The sequence below is a fragment of the Megalops cyprinoides genome, chromosome 23, assembly GCF_013368585.1.
Source record: "Megalops cyprinoides isolate fMegCyp1 chromosome 23, fMegCyp1.pri, whole genome shotgun sequence".
NCBI classification, from domain to species: domain Eukaryota; kingdom Metazoa; phylum Chordata; class Actinopteri; order Elopiformes; family Megalopidae; genus Megalops; species Megalops cyprinoides.
The window spans coordinates 24,238,450-24,253,500 of NC_050605.1; the positions used below are offsets into that span (position 1 = coordinate 24,238,450).

The 15,051-nt window shown below is 50.0% G+C and overlaps 1 protein-coding gene across 1 annotated transcript in view; it reads right to left on the bottom strand.

Annotated features, from left to right (window-relative positions):
* Positions 1-15,051, bottom strand: part of met (MET proto-oncogene, receptor tyrosine kinase) — a 41,702-nt gene that overhangs the window by 14,103 nt on the left and 12,548 nt on the right. Inside the window, exons 3-10 of the mRNA XM_036518163.1 lie at positions 11,924-12,115; positions 8,168-8,302; positions 6,905-7,078; positions 5,831-5,991; positions 5,327-5,429; positions 4,882-5,018; positions 4,170-4,334; positions 3,723-3,822 (exon numbers count right to left, since the gene is read on the bottom strand). Coding sequence (XP_036374056.1) covers positions 3,723-3,822; positions 4,170-4,334; positions 4,882-5,018; positions 5,327-5,429; positions 5,831-5,991; positions 6,905-7,078; positions 8,168-8,302; positions 11,924-12,115 — 1,167 coding nt within the window. The remainder of the gene's footprint in view (positions 1-3,722; positions 3,823-4,169; positions 4,335-4,881; positions 5,019-5,326; positions 5,430-5,830; positions 5,992-6,904; positions 7,079-8,167; positions 8,303-11,923; positions 12,116-15,051) is intronic.

Genomic DNA, 15,051 nt, shown 5'->3' on the forward strand with positions numbered 1-15,051 from the left:
CCCTGAGTGTGCTAATTCGCTCAGCCTGCTGCTAAATAAACACCTGTTGAAAGGGCACTCTCTGAGCCCTGCTGTGGTCAGCAGTGCCCTGAGTCTGCATCGTGCAGGACATGCATACTTACACTGCATATGTATGCTCTACTCCACTTATAACCGCATATAAATTTACAAATAATAAAAAGCTGTTAAAATCTGATTTCCAGGCCATGCTCCTCCTGTAACTCCTCACTGCATCTTACACGTCTGTACGTCACTCTGCATAAGGGTGTTTCCCAGATGAATACATGCAAGCGCAAATGTAGAGGAAAATAAGATCCATCTCCAGGGGATCCGGGTTCTGACTGGGTTCTGTCTGGGTGTTCAGGAACACACACTGAGACCACCTGCGTGTTTGCCATCCCTACAACTTATGCCTGTTCTAGAAAACCTACATTAAACGTCATCCTAATACCCTGAGCTGAGGCCGTTTTATTCTGTATGAACACACAGAGTCTGCTCTGAGAACATGCTCTACTAACACCAGAATGGCCGGACTCCATATCAGAAAAGAGGAGAAAACATCACAGGCAAACACTCCATTAGAATGTAAAAGTGTCAGTATATTACAGTCACAATGGCCAATGGCTGTCATCTCGATGAAAGACACAGTGCCGTGGTACTGAAAACAGTGCCGTGGTACTGAAAACACAGTGCCATCATTCTTAAGGGCAACATGCTGAGCTACACACTTGCCAACATGCTAATAAGCGAGGATCTGCTGCTCAATAAGTCTGATTTCTGACAGGGAACCTCAGTCACAGTGAAGAAGTGTTTACCCTCTAACTTCTGCACAAAGCCTGCAGATTCCCGCCGCTCTGAACACAACATGTGATAAACCTCCCGTCAAACGGATTTAACTCTGGGCAGACAGCCAAACACATTTACTACAAATAATGGTAATACGGCTGGAATCGTTTATGTTTGTTTGTTTATTTGCCAAGAAAAACCCGCCTCACCCAAGCGTCCCATAGATTGTACGCACAGGCCGGAGGGGCCGATCTCTCTGACACTGTCTGTTTGTAATATTCGTGACCGTTATTAAAACATGCCCATGCAAGGCCTTAAAGTGGGTCTGTGAGTCACACAGGGCCGATTCAGACCTGATAAAATGACAGATCTATTAAAGTAGCAGAGTCCTTCTCCCACAGGGCCGTTTGGTAAACACAACATAAACCATACGCAGGCCCGCGGGTCCGTTTCAGTGCGGTGTTTACATGCTGACTGCGTCTCGCCCGTCTCTCAGCTCCGGTCCCCGCAGAGCAATAACTCCTGGAAGAGTTCGATACTCTCCCTAACCACCCAGCACTCACTCACTTCAAATAAAACTCAACTTTTCAGCACTTTCCCCCTGGAGCCAAGATGGGCCAACTGACAGCAAACCACCTGTTTATCTGCCAAGACTGTCAGAGACTAATTCCTGAATTCCTAGCTTACACTACGGTCAGGGCCACCACTGTCCTCCGCTGGGATTGGTGAATATTTTTCAATGGGAGGAGCTTCATTACCTCCAGACAGGGGTCCGACAGTTTATTATTAGTTTATTTATAACACTGCTTTGGACATTATAACTGCATATGAACTCTGTGAAAAGGCAGAAGCAAAAGCGTGACAGTAACAGACTGATAAAAGACATTACTGGAGGGAAAAGCTTTGGCCTGAAGGCTAGTCAGGGACTGTCTTTCCTGAATTCTGGCGAATCTGACACGGAACAAACTGTCTTAGGAATCCCTTAAACAGGTGCTCAGTTTAGACCTTGTTCCAGGGATACTGCGTGTCTTTGAACTCCGCGTGACTTCCCCTGCGTGACCCGTATCGGACACGCATGAGTGTCTGTACGAGGTCCACTTGCACAGAACCCGTGTAGAAACACACCGCAGCCACAGAGGCCGATCTTGTTTACGCTGTGATCTCAGATCTCAGGTCTCGATAATCAGAGAAATTCACACAGATTTTTACAGCTTCTTTTTTCTGACCATGTCAACTCTTACCACTGAGCCAGAGCGCTCACCGAGGCTTTCATGTGGCTCGGGAGATGGAATTGCTGGAGCGTTAGATTTCCCAAGATCTGTGTAAGCGATATATAAAAAATACAACCAGCTTTTCTTATTTTGTTAAAAGGCACTTAGGGTCCTTTTCTGAAACCCTATAAACTCATAGCATTCTTATTACCATCTCAGCAAATATATGTCATTGATATAATCTTAACCATTTAAGGAATTAAACTCGGAAAGTTTAATTCATTAAATAAAGTGTCCGATCGAAACAAAGCACACAAATACCAAATGGCCCAGAAAAGAATCCCAGTGTCCAGCCAAACACTTTCCCTGGGTTCACGTTAGCATTCTCTTTAAGACGGCTAGAAATTGTGTAGGATTCTGAGATGTTTTCTTTAAGCGAATGGCAGGAGATGAGCTGTAAGGAATGCCAAAATGGGTGGAGCTACCATGTGTTCTCTGTCTCCCACTGGCTGGTCCATGAAGCATTGTGGTTCATGAAGCCTCACTCAAATCCACCTGTGTGAGGTGCCCTTCTGAAGTGTGTCCCTGACTGCTGGTACCAGCATGGAGCCGGGCGTTTCCCAGAGGGCCGAGGGGCAGATGGGGGCCTCTCTCCGAGCCCTCTGAGACCTCTAAGACCATGCTGAGGGAGTGAAACTCAATCCATAATTCTCAGATTCCTCAGCACTGGCAGACAGACCTCTCCATTGATAAGCAGACCTGCTCCGGCAGAGAGAGATCCGCTTCTCTCTCACATCAGACATCCTGAGATTCACACTGTCAGTGCGCGGGACAGAGACGGCCTTCTTCACAGATCCTCACAAGTGGAGCCCAAACAATAAAACGCTTATTCCGTCCAGGGAAATCGCTGTTTACAGGGAGCCCCTGAGCGGCAACAGCTGTCCTGCTTAAAGCAGATCCCACGTTAAATCATTAGCAATGTCATCCCATGTCAAATTCAATCACACTAAAATCTTCTGTAACCTTATCTTACATAACTCTTTGTATCTGTCAGCTGAAGTGGAGAGTGAGAGCATTTCACTGTCAAAGAGGAACCGGGAATCAAAAGAAATTCCTGCCAGTATAACAGCCGGAGAGTTGCTGCTCCCTCTGTGTTTGACAGGACTGGCAGGGTGCCTGGACCACGCGGCTTAAACGGCAGCTTCATTTCCCTCACTAATGCAGTCCTCAAGCAGACGGTGCTGGTGAATTATTATAATTACAATTATTAATATGCTTAGCTAATGCCCTAATCCAGGGCAACATGCAGACGTTATAATTTCAAGTTGGATTTACTGAAGACAGAGCCAGGCGCCAGGGATTTGAATCTGCAACTGTGGGCTACGGCTTCTCCTCTCTCACAGGTAAAGATGGAAGTGCTGACCAGTTTTTAAAAGCAGGTATTCAGACAGAACAACCAGCGATGCAAGACACAGTGTTTGTATTTTTAGGTTGAATTTTATGAAGCCTTTTGCACATAAGGCAGAAAATGGACAGGCTGTGACCCTGTGCAGCTCCTTCACACTGAGGGCCAAGCGGAGTAAGAAGTGTGGATTTCACATTTCCGTTGTGTTTTTTTTTTTTGCGAGTCTGGCAGTTTTTTCCAGCAGCTAATGGTAATAACACACGCGTGACTGGGTGTGAGAGGTATTTCTACGCGGGCAGCTCTCTGAACGCCACACTCACCACCTGCAGGACCCTGCTGTCCCGCTGCGGGGCGATGATCATTCTGGGCTGCAGCGCGGAGTGCAGGTAGGCCCCGTGCGCGGATATGGTGCTTCCTCCACTGCGGGGGGCAAATGGGGAAACCTGCTGTTAGGGGATCTCTCTGCGCAGCCTCCCACACGGTTCCTGCCTTTGTGCTGAGTCGAGCAGAAAGCCCTCCATCACTCCAACCCCCCCCCCCCCCCCCCCCCCCCCCCCGAACCCTCACCCCCCATCCCCATCCCCCCACACACACACAGCACACTTTCTCTTTCACTCAGCAGCCTCCTTCACAGTTTTCAACACTTCCTCCAGATCCATTTCTGAGCAGACCCGCAGGGGGTCGGGTTACAGGGCCTCACGGGGGGCAGGGCGGGTGAAAAGGGGAGGGGTTACGGGGACAGGGGTGGGGCCAGCGCCCGGACCCACCTGATGAAGGAGCGGGTGGGCTGGATGCTCTCAATGAAGGGGTCCTCATTGTAGCTGAAGCGGACGGCCGCCTCGCGGACAGCCGAGTCGATCTTCAGCTTAACTGGGTGACTCGACCGGGCGGACTGTGGTGGGGTCTTACACACCAACACGCTGGCTGACACACTGCAAGAGATAGGGAGGGAGAGAGAGAGAGAGAGAGAGAGAGAGAGAGAGAGAGAGGGAGAGGGAGAGAGAGGGAGAGGGAGAGTGAGAGTGAGAGAGAGAGGGAGAGTGAGAGAGAGAGGGAGTCAGGGAGGGAGGGAGGGAGAGAAAGAGGGAGAGTGAGAGAGAGACGGAGTCAGGGAGGGAGGGAGGGAGAGACAGAGAGAGGGAGAAAGGGAGGGAGAGAGAGAGGGAAAGGGAGTCAGGGAGGGAGGGGGGGAGAGAAAGAGGGAGAGAGAGTAAAGCCACTACACAAGCACAAAAACCTCTTTCTAAAACTGCACAGCCAAGTTTACCATCTCAAGCCTGACTTATTTCATGGTTCACTCCAAAAAAGGAGATGTGGTATGTACACACACACATTTCTACGTTACAAAGGCTTAAACCTCTAAAGCTCTGTTCTAAACACCTCCACTCTAATTTATCTCATTGGGTTGAAAGGGACTCGTCACCCGCAGGAATTGAATTAGCTCTCGCTGGGCTGTCTGACCTCTGAGGAAACCCTCACCTCCGCAGCTCACACGGCGCATCTCCAACGGAAACCTGTCTCTGGGTACCGCTGTCCAGAAAGTCTCCTCGGATGGTCAGCATCGTCCCTCCAGATTTTGGCCCAAACATGGGGAAGATCTCACTGATAACAGTGTCCTAAGGTAAACAAACACAGGTAAGACAAAGCTGATAACATTGTCCTGAGAGGAAATTAACACAAGTAAGATAACACTGACAACAGTGTCCTAGGGAGAAATTTAGTGAAGCCAAAGAGGTTTATAGCTAGCTGTTTTTATTCAAGGTAACAAGGTTTATGGCTAGATATTTACTGAAGGTAAGGAGGTATCTCAGGCACAAAAGCAGTACCCCACGTTGTTTTCAAACCTGCAACCCTGAGGACTCCCCAGGTGCTTTGTCACACTGCGCCTCAGGACTGCACGCACATGACGGAGTGGGAAACTCACCACTGAGGAGAAGCCCTCTTTCTGTGCCATCTCCTTCCCACTGTACACCCTGACCATGCGCTTGCTGAGGGGGACTGTCACCGCGCCCGCCTTGCAGACCAGCCTGCAGGCAGAACAGTGAGGATCAGATAACCTAATCCCAGCATGCGCTGAGAGGCTGGTTATGGGGGGACGATGGGGGAAACTGTGAGCATGTGAACTCTTCAGTGTGAAGGCTTTCGAGTGAACAGCGATTCACGGCATCGTGATTTGGATTAGCCCGCTCAGTCTCATCGCTGCTATCTGCTCTCAATGGCCCATTCAGCAGAGGCACCAGAGCTGGGGGAGAGGAGCGGGGTGGGCGGGTCCATGGGCGTGGCCTGGCTCTCATGGGGGAAGGAGCTCTGTCTGAGGGGAAGTGAGGTGTGGAGCTGAGAGCTGTGAGGGGAAGTGAGGTGTGGAGCTGAGAGCTGTGAGGGGAAGTGAGGTGTGGAGCTGCTGCTCCGGAAACAGGACGCCCCTCACCGATTGCTGCTGCTCTCCTTTGGGTCCAGTTTGCATGGGGCTCCACCGACGTCTACTTTGATCAGACCCGCGTCGAACCTCTCGCCCTTGCTGAAGCCGAAATGCGTGCCGCAGATGGTGACTCTGGTCTCGCCTCCCACAGGAGCGCTCGCCGGCCAGATCTGCACAGCGAGAGGAGACAGGGACGCAGCGTGAAGCTCCGCCTCAGAGCACGGGTTTTACGCCAGCGCACTCCCTGAGGCGCGCCTGGCCCGCTCTGTGAGCCCCGCTGACGTTACACACAAGGTGTGCATTCCTCTGCGTTTCCCCAGCAGCATGCTTTTGTCTCTGTGGACAATCTAACAGCGAGGGGTGCACCAGTAAAAACAGCACAACAGACCCTGCCATTAAAGAGCGTCACGCATTGCTCAGCTGAGGCGTCTGCAGAACCGGCATACTTCGCTAAGCAGGAGCTCTCTTCACAGAACAAAGGCTGAAAACAGCAGCACTAAATGCCCTCCTTCGGGGTCCTCAGTCAGAGACTTCAGCTCATAAAGCTCCCCCACAGAGACCGGCCTCTGAGAGACAATGTGTGCCCTTTCTCCATCGCTGAGCTTTCTGCGTCCTCACACCCAGAGGAAATGCACAGGTTTACTGCTGAAGCTTTTCTCTGTCTCTGGCCTGATCTCCCTTTTTAACACGTTCCACCAGAACAACCTCTCAAAGCTAACGCCAGACAAGTGTAGACAGGATGTAGGTTTTTAAAGGGTAAAAGACCATTCTGAAACTCCTGAAAGGCTCTGAATTACTAAATGAACAAGTAATTATTAGTAAGAGCACAATTTCCAGTGGTCTACAACTGACAATAACAAACACACAGACTCCTAAACCCCACAGACCCGGGGGGGAATATGGGAAGGTCACATGGTGTAATAGTGTCCTTAGTTTTCATGATTTCTTATGTGGAGAGATAGCGTAGATGCTGGAAAGCATTTTACTGGTGAAGGTTACATTCACCAGCAGAATGCTGATTCCATTTAGGTCCAGTTTTTGAGGTTTGACTGTGTGTGTGGGGGTTGGGGGGGAAGCAGTTACCGCGGTGATGGTGGGGGTGCACGAGTCCTGGGTCCAGTGTGAGGTGGGGCACTGTTGCGACCTGGAGCAGCGGTTCTGACACCAGCCACAGCCCATGAAGGGTGGGGCCAGCAGGCAGGAGCTGCAGGACCACAGCTGCTCGCACCCGGGACCAGCCAGCGGAACCTTGGTGATCTGGGCCAGACAGGAGAGAAGATCAGGAAAACCATACCACCAGCACTTATCACAGTTATCTGACTATCACAAAATAATATTAATACTCTCTGTGTCTGTTTCCTATTAATATATTTTAGAAAAGGGAATGTTATACATCTTTACTGGTGTTTGAAATTTTTAAAATTATTTTATTACTTTTTTATGCTGTCTTCTTTTGTTCTAAGACGGAAGGGAGGGAGAGGTGGTCCTGTGTTTATGTCAGAAATGCAGTGAGCTCTCACTAGAGGGAGAGAGAGACTGAGATCTCGAGGAGCCTGTTACTCACTATCACTGTCTTCCTCTGACCGCTAATGTCTTGGCAGCCTCTGAGAAACTCAGGGAAGTTGCTTCATAGCGTAGGTGTCCTGGCTGATTGGCACCTCCTGGTTTTCCCATAAAATCAGCAGGAAGAGCGTCACGTTATGCTCTGTTTGCCTGCTCATTTATGCTGCCCCTCTCTCTCAATCTCTCTCTCTCTATCTCTCTCTCTCTATCTCTCCCCCTCTCTCTCAATCTCTCTCTATCTCTCCCCCTCTCTCTCAATCTCTCTCTATCTCTCCCTCTGTCTCTCTCTCTCTCTGTCTCTCTCAATCTCTCTCTATCTCTCCCTCTGTCTCTCTCTCCCTCTCCCCCTCTCTCTCAATCTCTCTCTATCTCTCTCCCTCTCTCTCTCAATCTCCCTCTATCTCTCCCTCTCTCTCTCAATCTCCCTCCATCTCTCCCTCTCCCTCTCTCTCTGCAAAGACTATAAGTGCAATCATATTCTGCGTATCCCATTTATAAGTCATAAAGGATTTCCACAGGATTTTTCAGGAAACTGAGCTCTAACATACAATAAGTTATTTCATGTTGTGTTTTCCTGGCAGCATAGCATATCTTCATGAAAAAGTGGGACAGTGCTATTTTGAATAGAGTTCATGACCTCAGAGAGAGATCCTTAATCTGTTTTCTGAGGTACGTGTGGGTCTGCACCTCGCTGTTCCAGAAATCTGCTGTTTATCATTTTTTTTGGAGAGAGTGCCTAAAAATTTGGACAAAAATTGTGCGGAGCCGGTCCAAGCCATTCACCTTGTTTCCTGTCACCAACAATGCGGAGCCGTGTGGCCGCGGGGACGACAGCAGAGCCGCCGCCGGGGACACGGGCAGCGTGGCCAATCGGAAGTTCACGTGGGCCGTCCTTTGTTTGGAGCGGGAAACCACCACCTGACAACAGCAGGCAGGAGGAGAGATGCGTTTGTTTGCGGTGTGGGCTGGCGAGCTGACGCCTGCCGCTGCCGTAAATACCGAAGGGCAGCCTGGCAGGGAAAACACAGCTGGTGATCCTGCACACGCCTGAACATGCTGCCGGCACACACCGTCCTCTCAGACACACACCGTCCTCACAGAGACACGCAGTCCTCACATCCTCTCAGACACACGCTGTCCTCACATCCTCACAGAGACACACCATCCTCACAGAGACACGCTGTCCTCACAGAGACACACCGTCCTCAGATCCTCACAGAGGCACATCGTCCTCACAGAGAGACATCGTCCTCACAGAGAGGAGAACACCGGTCAGAGAAACCTTCAATCGCTGAGAAAATGTGTCACAAAAATGTGTCATACATCCTCCAGGAATGTGTTAGTTTATGTGACACTACAGAGAAATTTTGAGTTTGATTTCATCAGTTTATAATTTCAGCAATCAACCAGCCCACACACACATGCACACGCAAGCACACGCACACACACACACACACACACACACACACGTATGCAAACACATGGTGTTGAATCGAAGACCTGCGGATTTGGAAACCCGCTGCGTGAGATTTCCCCACGCTGCTATGGATACTGTAATAAATGGCATTGTTGTGATGAAGGCACAGATGACAGAGTCTCTATAGCATCACCATGGCTGCTGATGCGTAAGAGAGACGGAAAACAATAGGCATGCCTGACACACAGAGTGCATCACAACTTCAACATGTCGGGAGGCGTCTGAGCGTGACACGCCTCTGTACGCCCGAGGCGACACTCATCAACTGCGGTTACACTACCGCATCCCTCTACAGCGCCTGCCAGAGAAAACGCTGCTTAACCTCACACCTGTGCACTCATTTACACGTGCTCCTTTAGCAGACATTCTTATGCATCCCATCTCACAGGTTAGGGCATATAATAAGGCTTAATAAAAGCACTTCTCATATGATGTTCTAAAAGCACCACACTGAGGACAACAACATAAAAAGGCTGAAAACAGAGGTGCTGTAACAGCCAATCACAGTGTACAGGGTAGCAGCCAATCACAGTGCAGAGGGTAGCAGCCAATCACAGTGCAGAGCATAGCAGCCAATCACAGTGCACAGGGTAACAGCCAATCACAGCATGCAGGTGACCAGCATGGAGTGAAAGATGCAGGTGGAAACAGAGGGAAGAGGATGGGTTAGGGAACCTGAGGAGGTGTACTTTCAGCCTGTGTCAGAACACGGCCAGACTGCTGCTCTCCGGCTGTGTTTGCTCGGATATGTTCATAGTATCCGCTGCTCCCCAAAAGCTCAAACCAGAGCTCCTTTCACACGGAGTTACAGTGACTCACCCCGGTCTCTTTCAGTGGGCATAAAGAAAGCCCGCATACCTCCACAGACACAATTTTGCAAACAAAACCTGCAGGGGCCCTGGGGGGATTCAAACCAACCCTTAACAGCTTTCTGGAGAGACTGTCCCATCTGCAGGACCGAGGCTGCTGGAAATTCCAGAACATTCCTCCTGAGTGGAGTGACACAGGCCAGAGCTGTAGAGGGGTGTGTAGCTGAAAGAGACACCTCTGCACCGCAGTGCTGCGGGCTTCAGCAAAGGAGTCATCAGCCTGAACAACTGCCACAGGCGAGACCTTTGCAGGGTCATGTTCTGTAAACTACATTGTGACATTATTACAAAATCAATAAATCATTAGATAAACTTAGTGAGAATTTCGTAATTGTCGAAATTAGGAGGAAATGAAATTCTCCCATGCAAGACGCCCCCAGTCATCTCCCAGCCAAATCTTTCCACCAACAGTTATAGAAAAGTGAACACACAGGAAGGAGGGAAATGTTATCAACATCTTAGCATCTGCAAATACTGCAATGCCAGAACCCGCCACACACATAAGGAGTTTACCAGCCCAGATTAGCTGTAGTTTCTAATGGCTGATATGAAATAACCAGAAGTAGCTCAAGAGATAAATTCTTTTGTCTTTATCTCCCCAAATGTTTTGATTTTAAATCACGTGATCAGTGACAAGCAGAAGAATAATATAAAAAGCTCTCCATGCCTGTTTGAAGAGGCCAGATCAAGTCTCTGGTAAAATAAACATAATTCAGACAAGGGACAAAAGCATGTGGGAATGAGCAGGTTTCTAAGATGTGGCACCGATTGTGTGAAATGCATCTTATTGAATATGAATGGGAGGAAACAGTTCTCAAATACCACAAAGGTACTATTCCCCACATGACACTGAAAAAGCTTTTTCTAGAGGGAAACACTTTGTCAGTGTACAGGCCATGGGAGACCTTTTCACAATCGCCCTCCGTGGCTGAAAGCATTTTTCTCTGGGAACAAAAGGTAAACAGATCCCAGCGCACTGGCGGAGCGGCCCAGCGGCCGCTTTCTCACGCACGCTCTCACGGCCGACCTCCCGCGCTGCGCACAACAGCTGCGGCCGCGCGCCCGCTCCCAGCAGCCGCCGCGAGACAATGGGCGAGAAACGGCGACAGCTGCGGCCGCTCCGCTGCGGGCCGGGCGAGGACGTGTCACCGCCGCGCCGCCATCGCCATTAACCCGCCGCTTCCGCGCAGCTGTCTGCTGCGATTTTACCCTCCGTCTATAAAACAGGAACGGCAAGCGCTGTGAATCTAAACCGCATCTGAGAGGACAGATAAAGCAAAAAAATCCATCTTGTGCTTATTAGTCTCTCTCTCAACTCATTCCAAAAGCTATTTTTTGAAAATGTGTTCATGCCCAGAATTGGAGACACTTTATTTTTTTGTCAGTATCGCCAGCGTGAGTAATGCTCCCAGCTTAGATAGGAAGAGCCGCTGTTTGTCAGAGCGTGCCCATGGCGTGTGCAGGTTTGGAAAGCGTCGGAGTGGGACAGAGGTGGCTGTTACACAAACAGGAAGAGTGCGTGTTTCCCAACCTGCCCGGGCACCTGTACCCCCCGCTCCTCTGAGCGCAGTTTCTCTGGTCACGTACCAACATCCTGCCCATTTACATACACAATAAAAAAGGGAAACTACAAGTGCCATAACCAGAGCACTTTTTTGGCCCAGAAAAATGAACTTCTGAACTTTCAGAGTGTGAAGCGTGAGATAACCAAAGCCAACCACAGGGAGTAATGAAGTGAGCATTTACATTGCACTTATCCATCTCACTGACACTCTTATTTACAGTTACTGATAAAAAGTGCCTTCATAACAGTAGAGTTATAGATGTACAGATTCAGAATCATCTGTGAAACACAGCACCACAGTGGGAAACACTGCCTCAAATGGAAGTGTTTTCAAAAGGCACACAACCTTAAAATTTCCAGCCAAAGTGAAGGATAGTGCTTTGTTGAAAGTATATGTAATATAACACAACGTAATGAAATGTAATTTAACGTAATGTCCATAAAATATGAATTTGCCTACCAAAGTCAGGTACAGATTCACGTTTTAATGTCTTTCTGTTTTAAGGAGCTGTTAAACAAGCCAAGCTCTGAGGGTGTGGTCACAGAGGCGAGACCCAATCGCTGAGGGAGTCCCCCAGGTGCTGGGGCCTCTGTGACCCCTGACCCCTGCCCCCTGACCCCTGAGGTACCTGGATGACTCGGCCGTCTGCGGTTCCCAGGGTTGCCACGGTGTCGTCCTGCACAGGTGAGACCGCGATTGAGGTGAGCAGGACGTTGCGGAACTGGCCGTGCAGGTAGTCCAGGCGCTTCATGGTGCTGGTCACCTCCAGCTGAAAGCCCCGCCCGTGACTGCCGCAGTCGGAGGGGTCGTCCGCGTCGCTCTGGAGGAAAACACAGCACAGAGGGAGAGCAGTCAGACCCCACCCTGCCACCATCACGCAGATTCGCACCACGCCTCTTTTAATGAAGCGTTCAGAACATCCACAACTCACACAGACAAAGAGGCTCTTTCACAGCTGCTCAGGACCCCGTAGTTAACGTGTGTAATGGACAATTGGCCCAGAGTAGAAAGCCAGGCCTAAGGAAATATGAGAAAATGAGATCCAATATTCTGTTACATTTGGCCATCTCCCTAAACATGCATTTGGCTCTTGGAGAAGCGTGTAACAGAGCTGAGGTCTGCTGCCTCGCAGAGAGAGCGTCACATCCCCGCGGAGATCTCCCCGCTCTGATCACAGGGGGGCGGAATGCCTGGGAAACGGACAGAATTCTGCTCTTTTCCGGCCAGCTTTCGACGGCCCCCCCAAAACACCCTGCAAAAACACCCAGCCTTCACCTGCCTCTCCCGGCAGAGACTGCAGCAAGAAACTAAAGCCATCAATAATTAATGAAACTGAATCCTGGCTCAGATGCCGAGACTAAAGGACTCTGTAAAGCACACAGGCAGTTAATGATTAAGAGTGGTCAGATAGGCTGTTCGTGGTGTATTGTTTCAGGCTGAGGGCCTGAGCACCCAGACACAACAAACCTGGACACAGAATCTGAGCCAACAATAGTGGAGTTTATCACTGACGTGGGGTTACAAGAGTGAGTCCCTCACTGGAACACATAATTCTCCTCAGGGCCATAACTCCTCAAATGACAGCGAGCAGGAGACAGTGAGACCCTTGACCCAGAGCTTGTGGTCGTACTTGCGGTTGAGAAAATCTCAGAAAGCGAAACGTGCAAGCACACTCGAGGCAAAAGCTTACATCACATTCAAAAGGATCCGGAGAACAATGGGACTGGCTGGGTCATAAATCATGCCCAATGCTGACCTCTCCGTCTGGGGAGCTGGAGGGTGAGGCAGGAAAGAAAGAGCACTTCTAAAGGGGATCTCACAAACCTGTGCTAATCCCTACATTACAGAGACACAGGCTTACCTGTGCTGGTCCACACATTACAGAGACACAGGCTTACCTGTGCTGATGCCTACATTACAGAGAAACAGGCTTACCTGTGCTGATGCCTACATTACAGAGACACAGGCTTACCTGTGCTAATCCCTACATTACAGAGACACAGGCTCACCTGTGCTGATGCCTACATTACAGAGACACAGGCTTACCTGTGCTAATCCCTACATTACAGAGACACAGGCTTACCTGTGCTGATGCCTACATTACAGAGACACAGGCTTACCTGTGCTAATCCCTACATTACAGAGACACAGGCTTACCTGTGCTGATGCCTACATTACAGAGACACAGGCTTACCTGTGCTGATGCCTACATTACAGAGACACAGGCTTACCTGTGCTGATGCCTACATTACAGAGACACAGGCTTACCTGTGCTGATGCCTACATTACAGAGACACAGGCTTACCTGTGCTGGTCCACACATTACAGAGACACAGGCTTACCTGTGCTGATGCCTACATTACAGAGACACAGGCTTACCTGTGCTGGTCCACACATTACAGAGACACAGGCTTACCTGTGCTGATGCCTACATTACAGAGACACAGGCTTACCTGTGCTGATCACTACATTACAAGGGGACAGGGTTACCTGCACAGGTCCAAGCATCACACACCTTGCCCCCTAACATGTGGACATATCAAGAGAACGTGGAGATAGGAATCTGACCCCAGAGGATTTCAGCTCTTCCCCAAGCTGTATTTAGGTACAAAGCCTGGATTTCTGCCTTCAGTGATGACAGGCAAATATCTCAAATTCAGCTTGAACGAATTTAGTTTTCTTATTATATGAGCCTCAAGCGACGATCAGTGTAGGACACACTGCCCTTTTAAGGCACAGAATGAGGGCTACATCAAAGATCAAAACTACAGAGGGAATCTCTGCCAGAATTCCCCAGGATGGTTAGATAAATATCACCAACTGAGAATATGAAAGATTAAACCAAGGGCAGGAAAACATAAATGGAGATTATTTTCGGAGATTATTTTCACGGTGGACCTATACTCACAGCGTTAGTGAAAACACAGAATAGACCAAAATATCAGACTGCAGGAACCCCTCTCTGAGCTGGAGCTGCGCTCCGTGGCTCGGTTCCCAGGGTTTCAGAGGGGCACGTCTGTGATCACCCCCAGTGATGGGACATTCTTGCCTTGTTTTGACAGGCTTGGTCTGAACCCGCTCTCACTGTTATCCTGGATTTTTGGGATCTTGAACTCCGCCTGACACAGAGCTGACCCGTCTCAGAATTGCTGACGTTGCCATGGCAGCGACGGACTCCGAGCACGGTGGTGTGTGCTGGCCTGTGCTATCGGGCTTTATTGGTGTGGACCTCAGGCCTCTCATAGGAGAATTCTCTGGAGGGTTCTCCTTCTCCTGATTAGATCCGCAAACATTGTAGGCTCTACCGCTGCTCCCACGGAAGAAAATACCCCACACAATGTCCTCATTACGTCAGTTATATGAAGCACGCAGCTAGCTGACAGCCGGGTGACCTGGTCCTGCAGAACTGCAGTGCATGTCTGTGAAAAGACCACAGCACCTGCTCTCCCCGCGTGTCCTCACACCCTTCAGCGGGGTCTGCTGCCGGCACCTCCCTCCATGCCTCAGCGGAGGGAGGCAAACACCTCACAGGGTCACTCCAAGCCAAATATATCGTGTCCTTTGACCGCTGAATAGCCTGCTGCTCTGTGGCTGTGTGTGTGTGCGCACGTGTGTGTGTGTGTGTGTGTGTGTGTGTGTGTGTGTCTGCTGTGTTGGGGGCGGGAGGGGGGGGAGGGTGCCCCTGGCCTGCATACAGCACATCTCACAGACGCAGAGGGGGCCCTGGGTGGCTCTGTGCGATTACAGCCCCAGGGT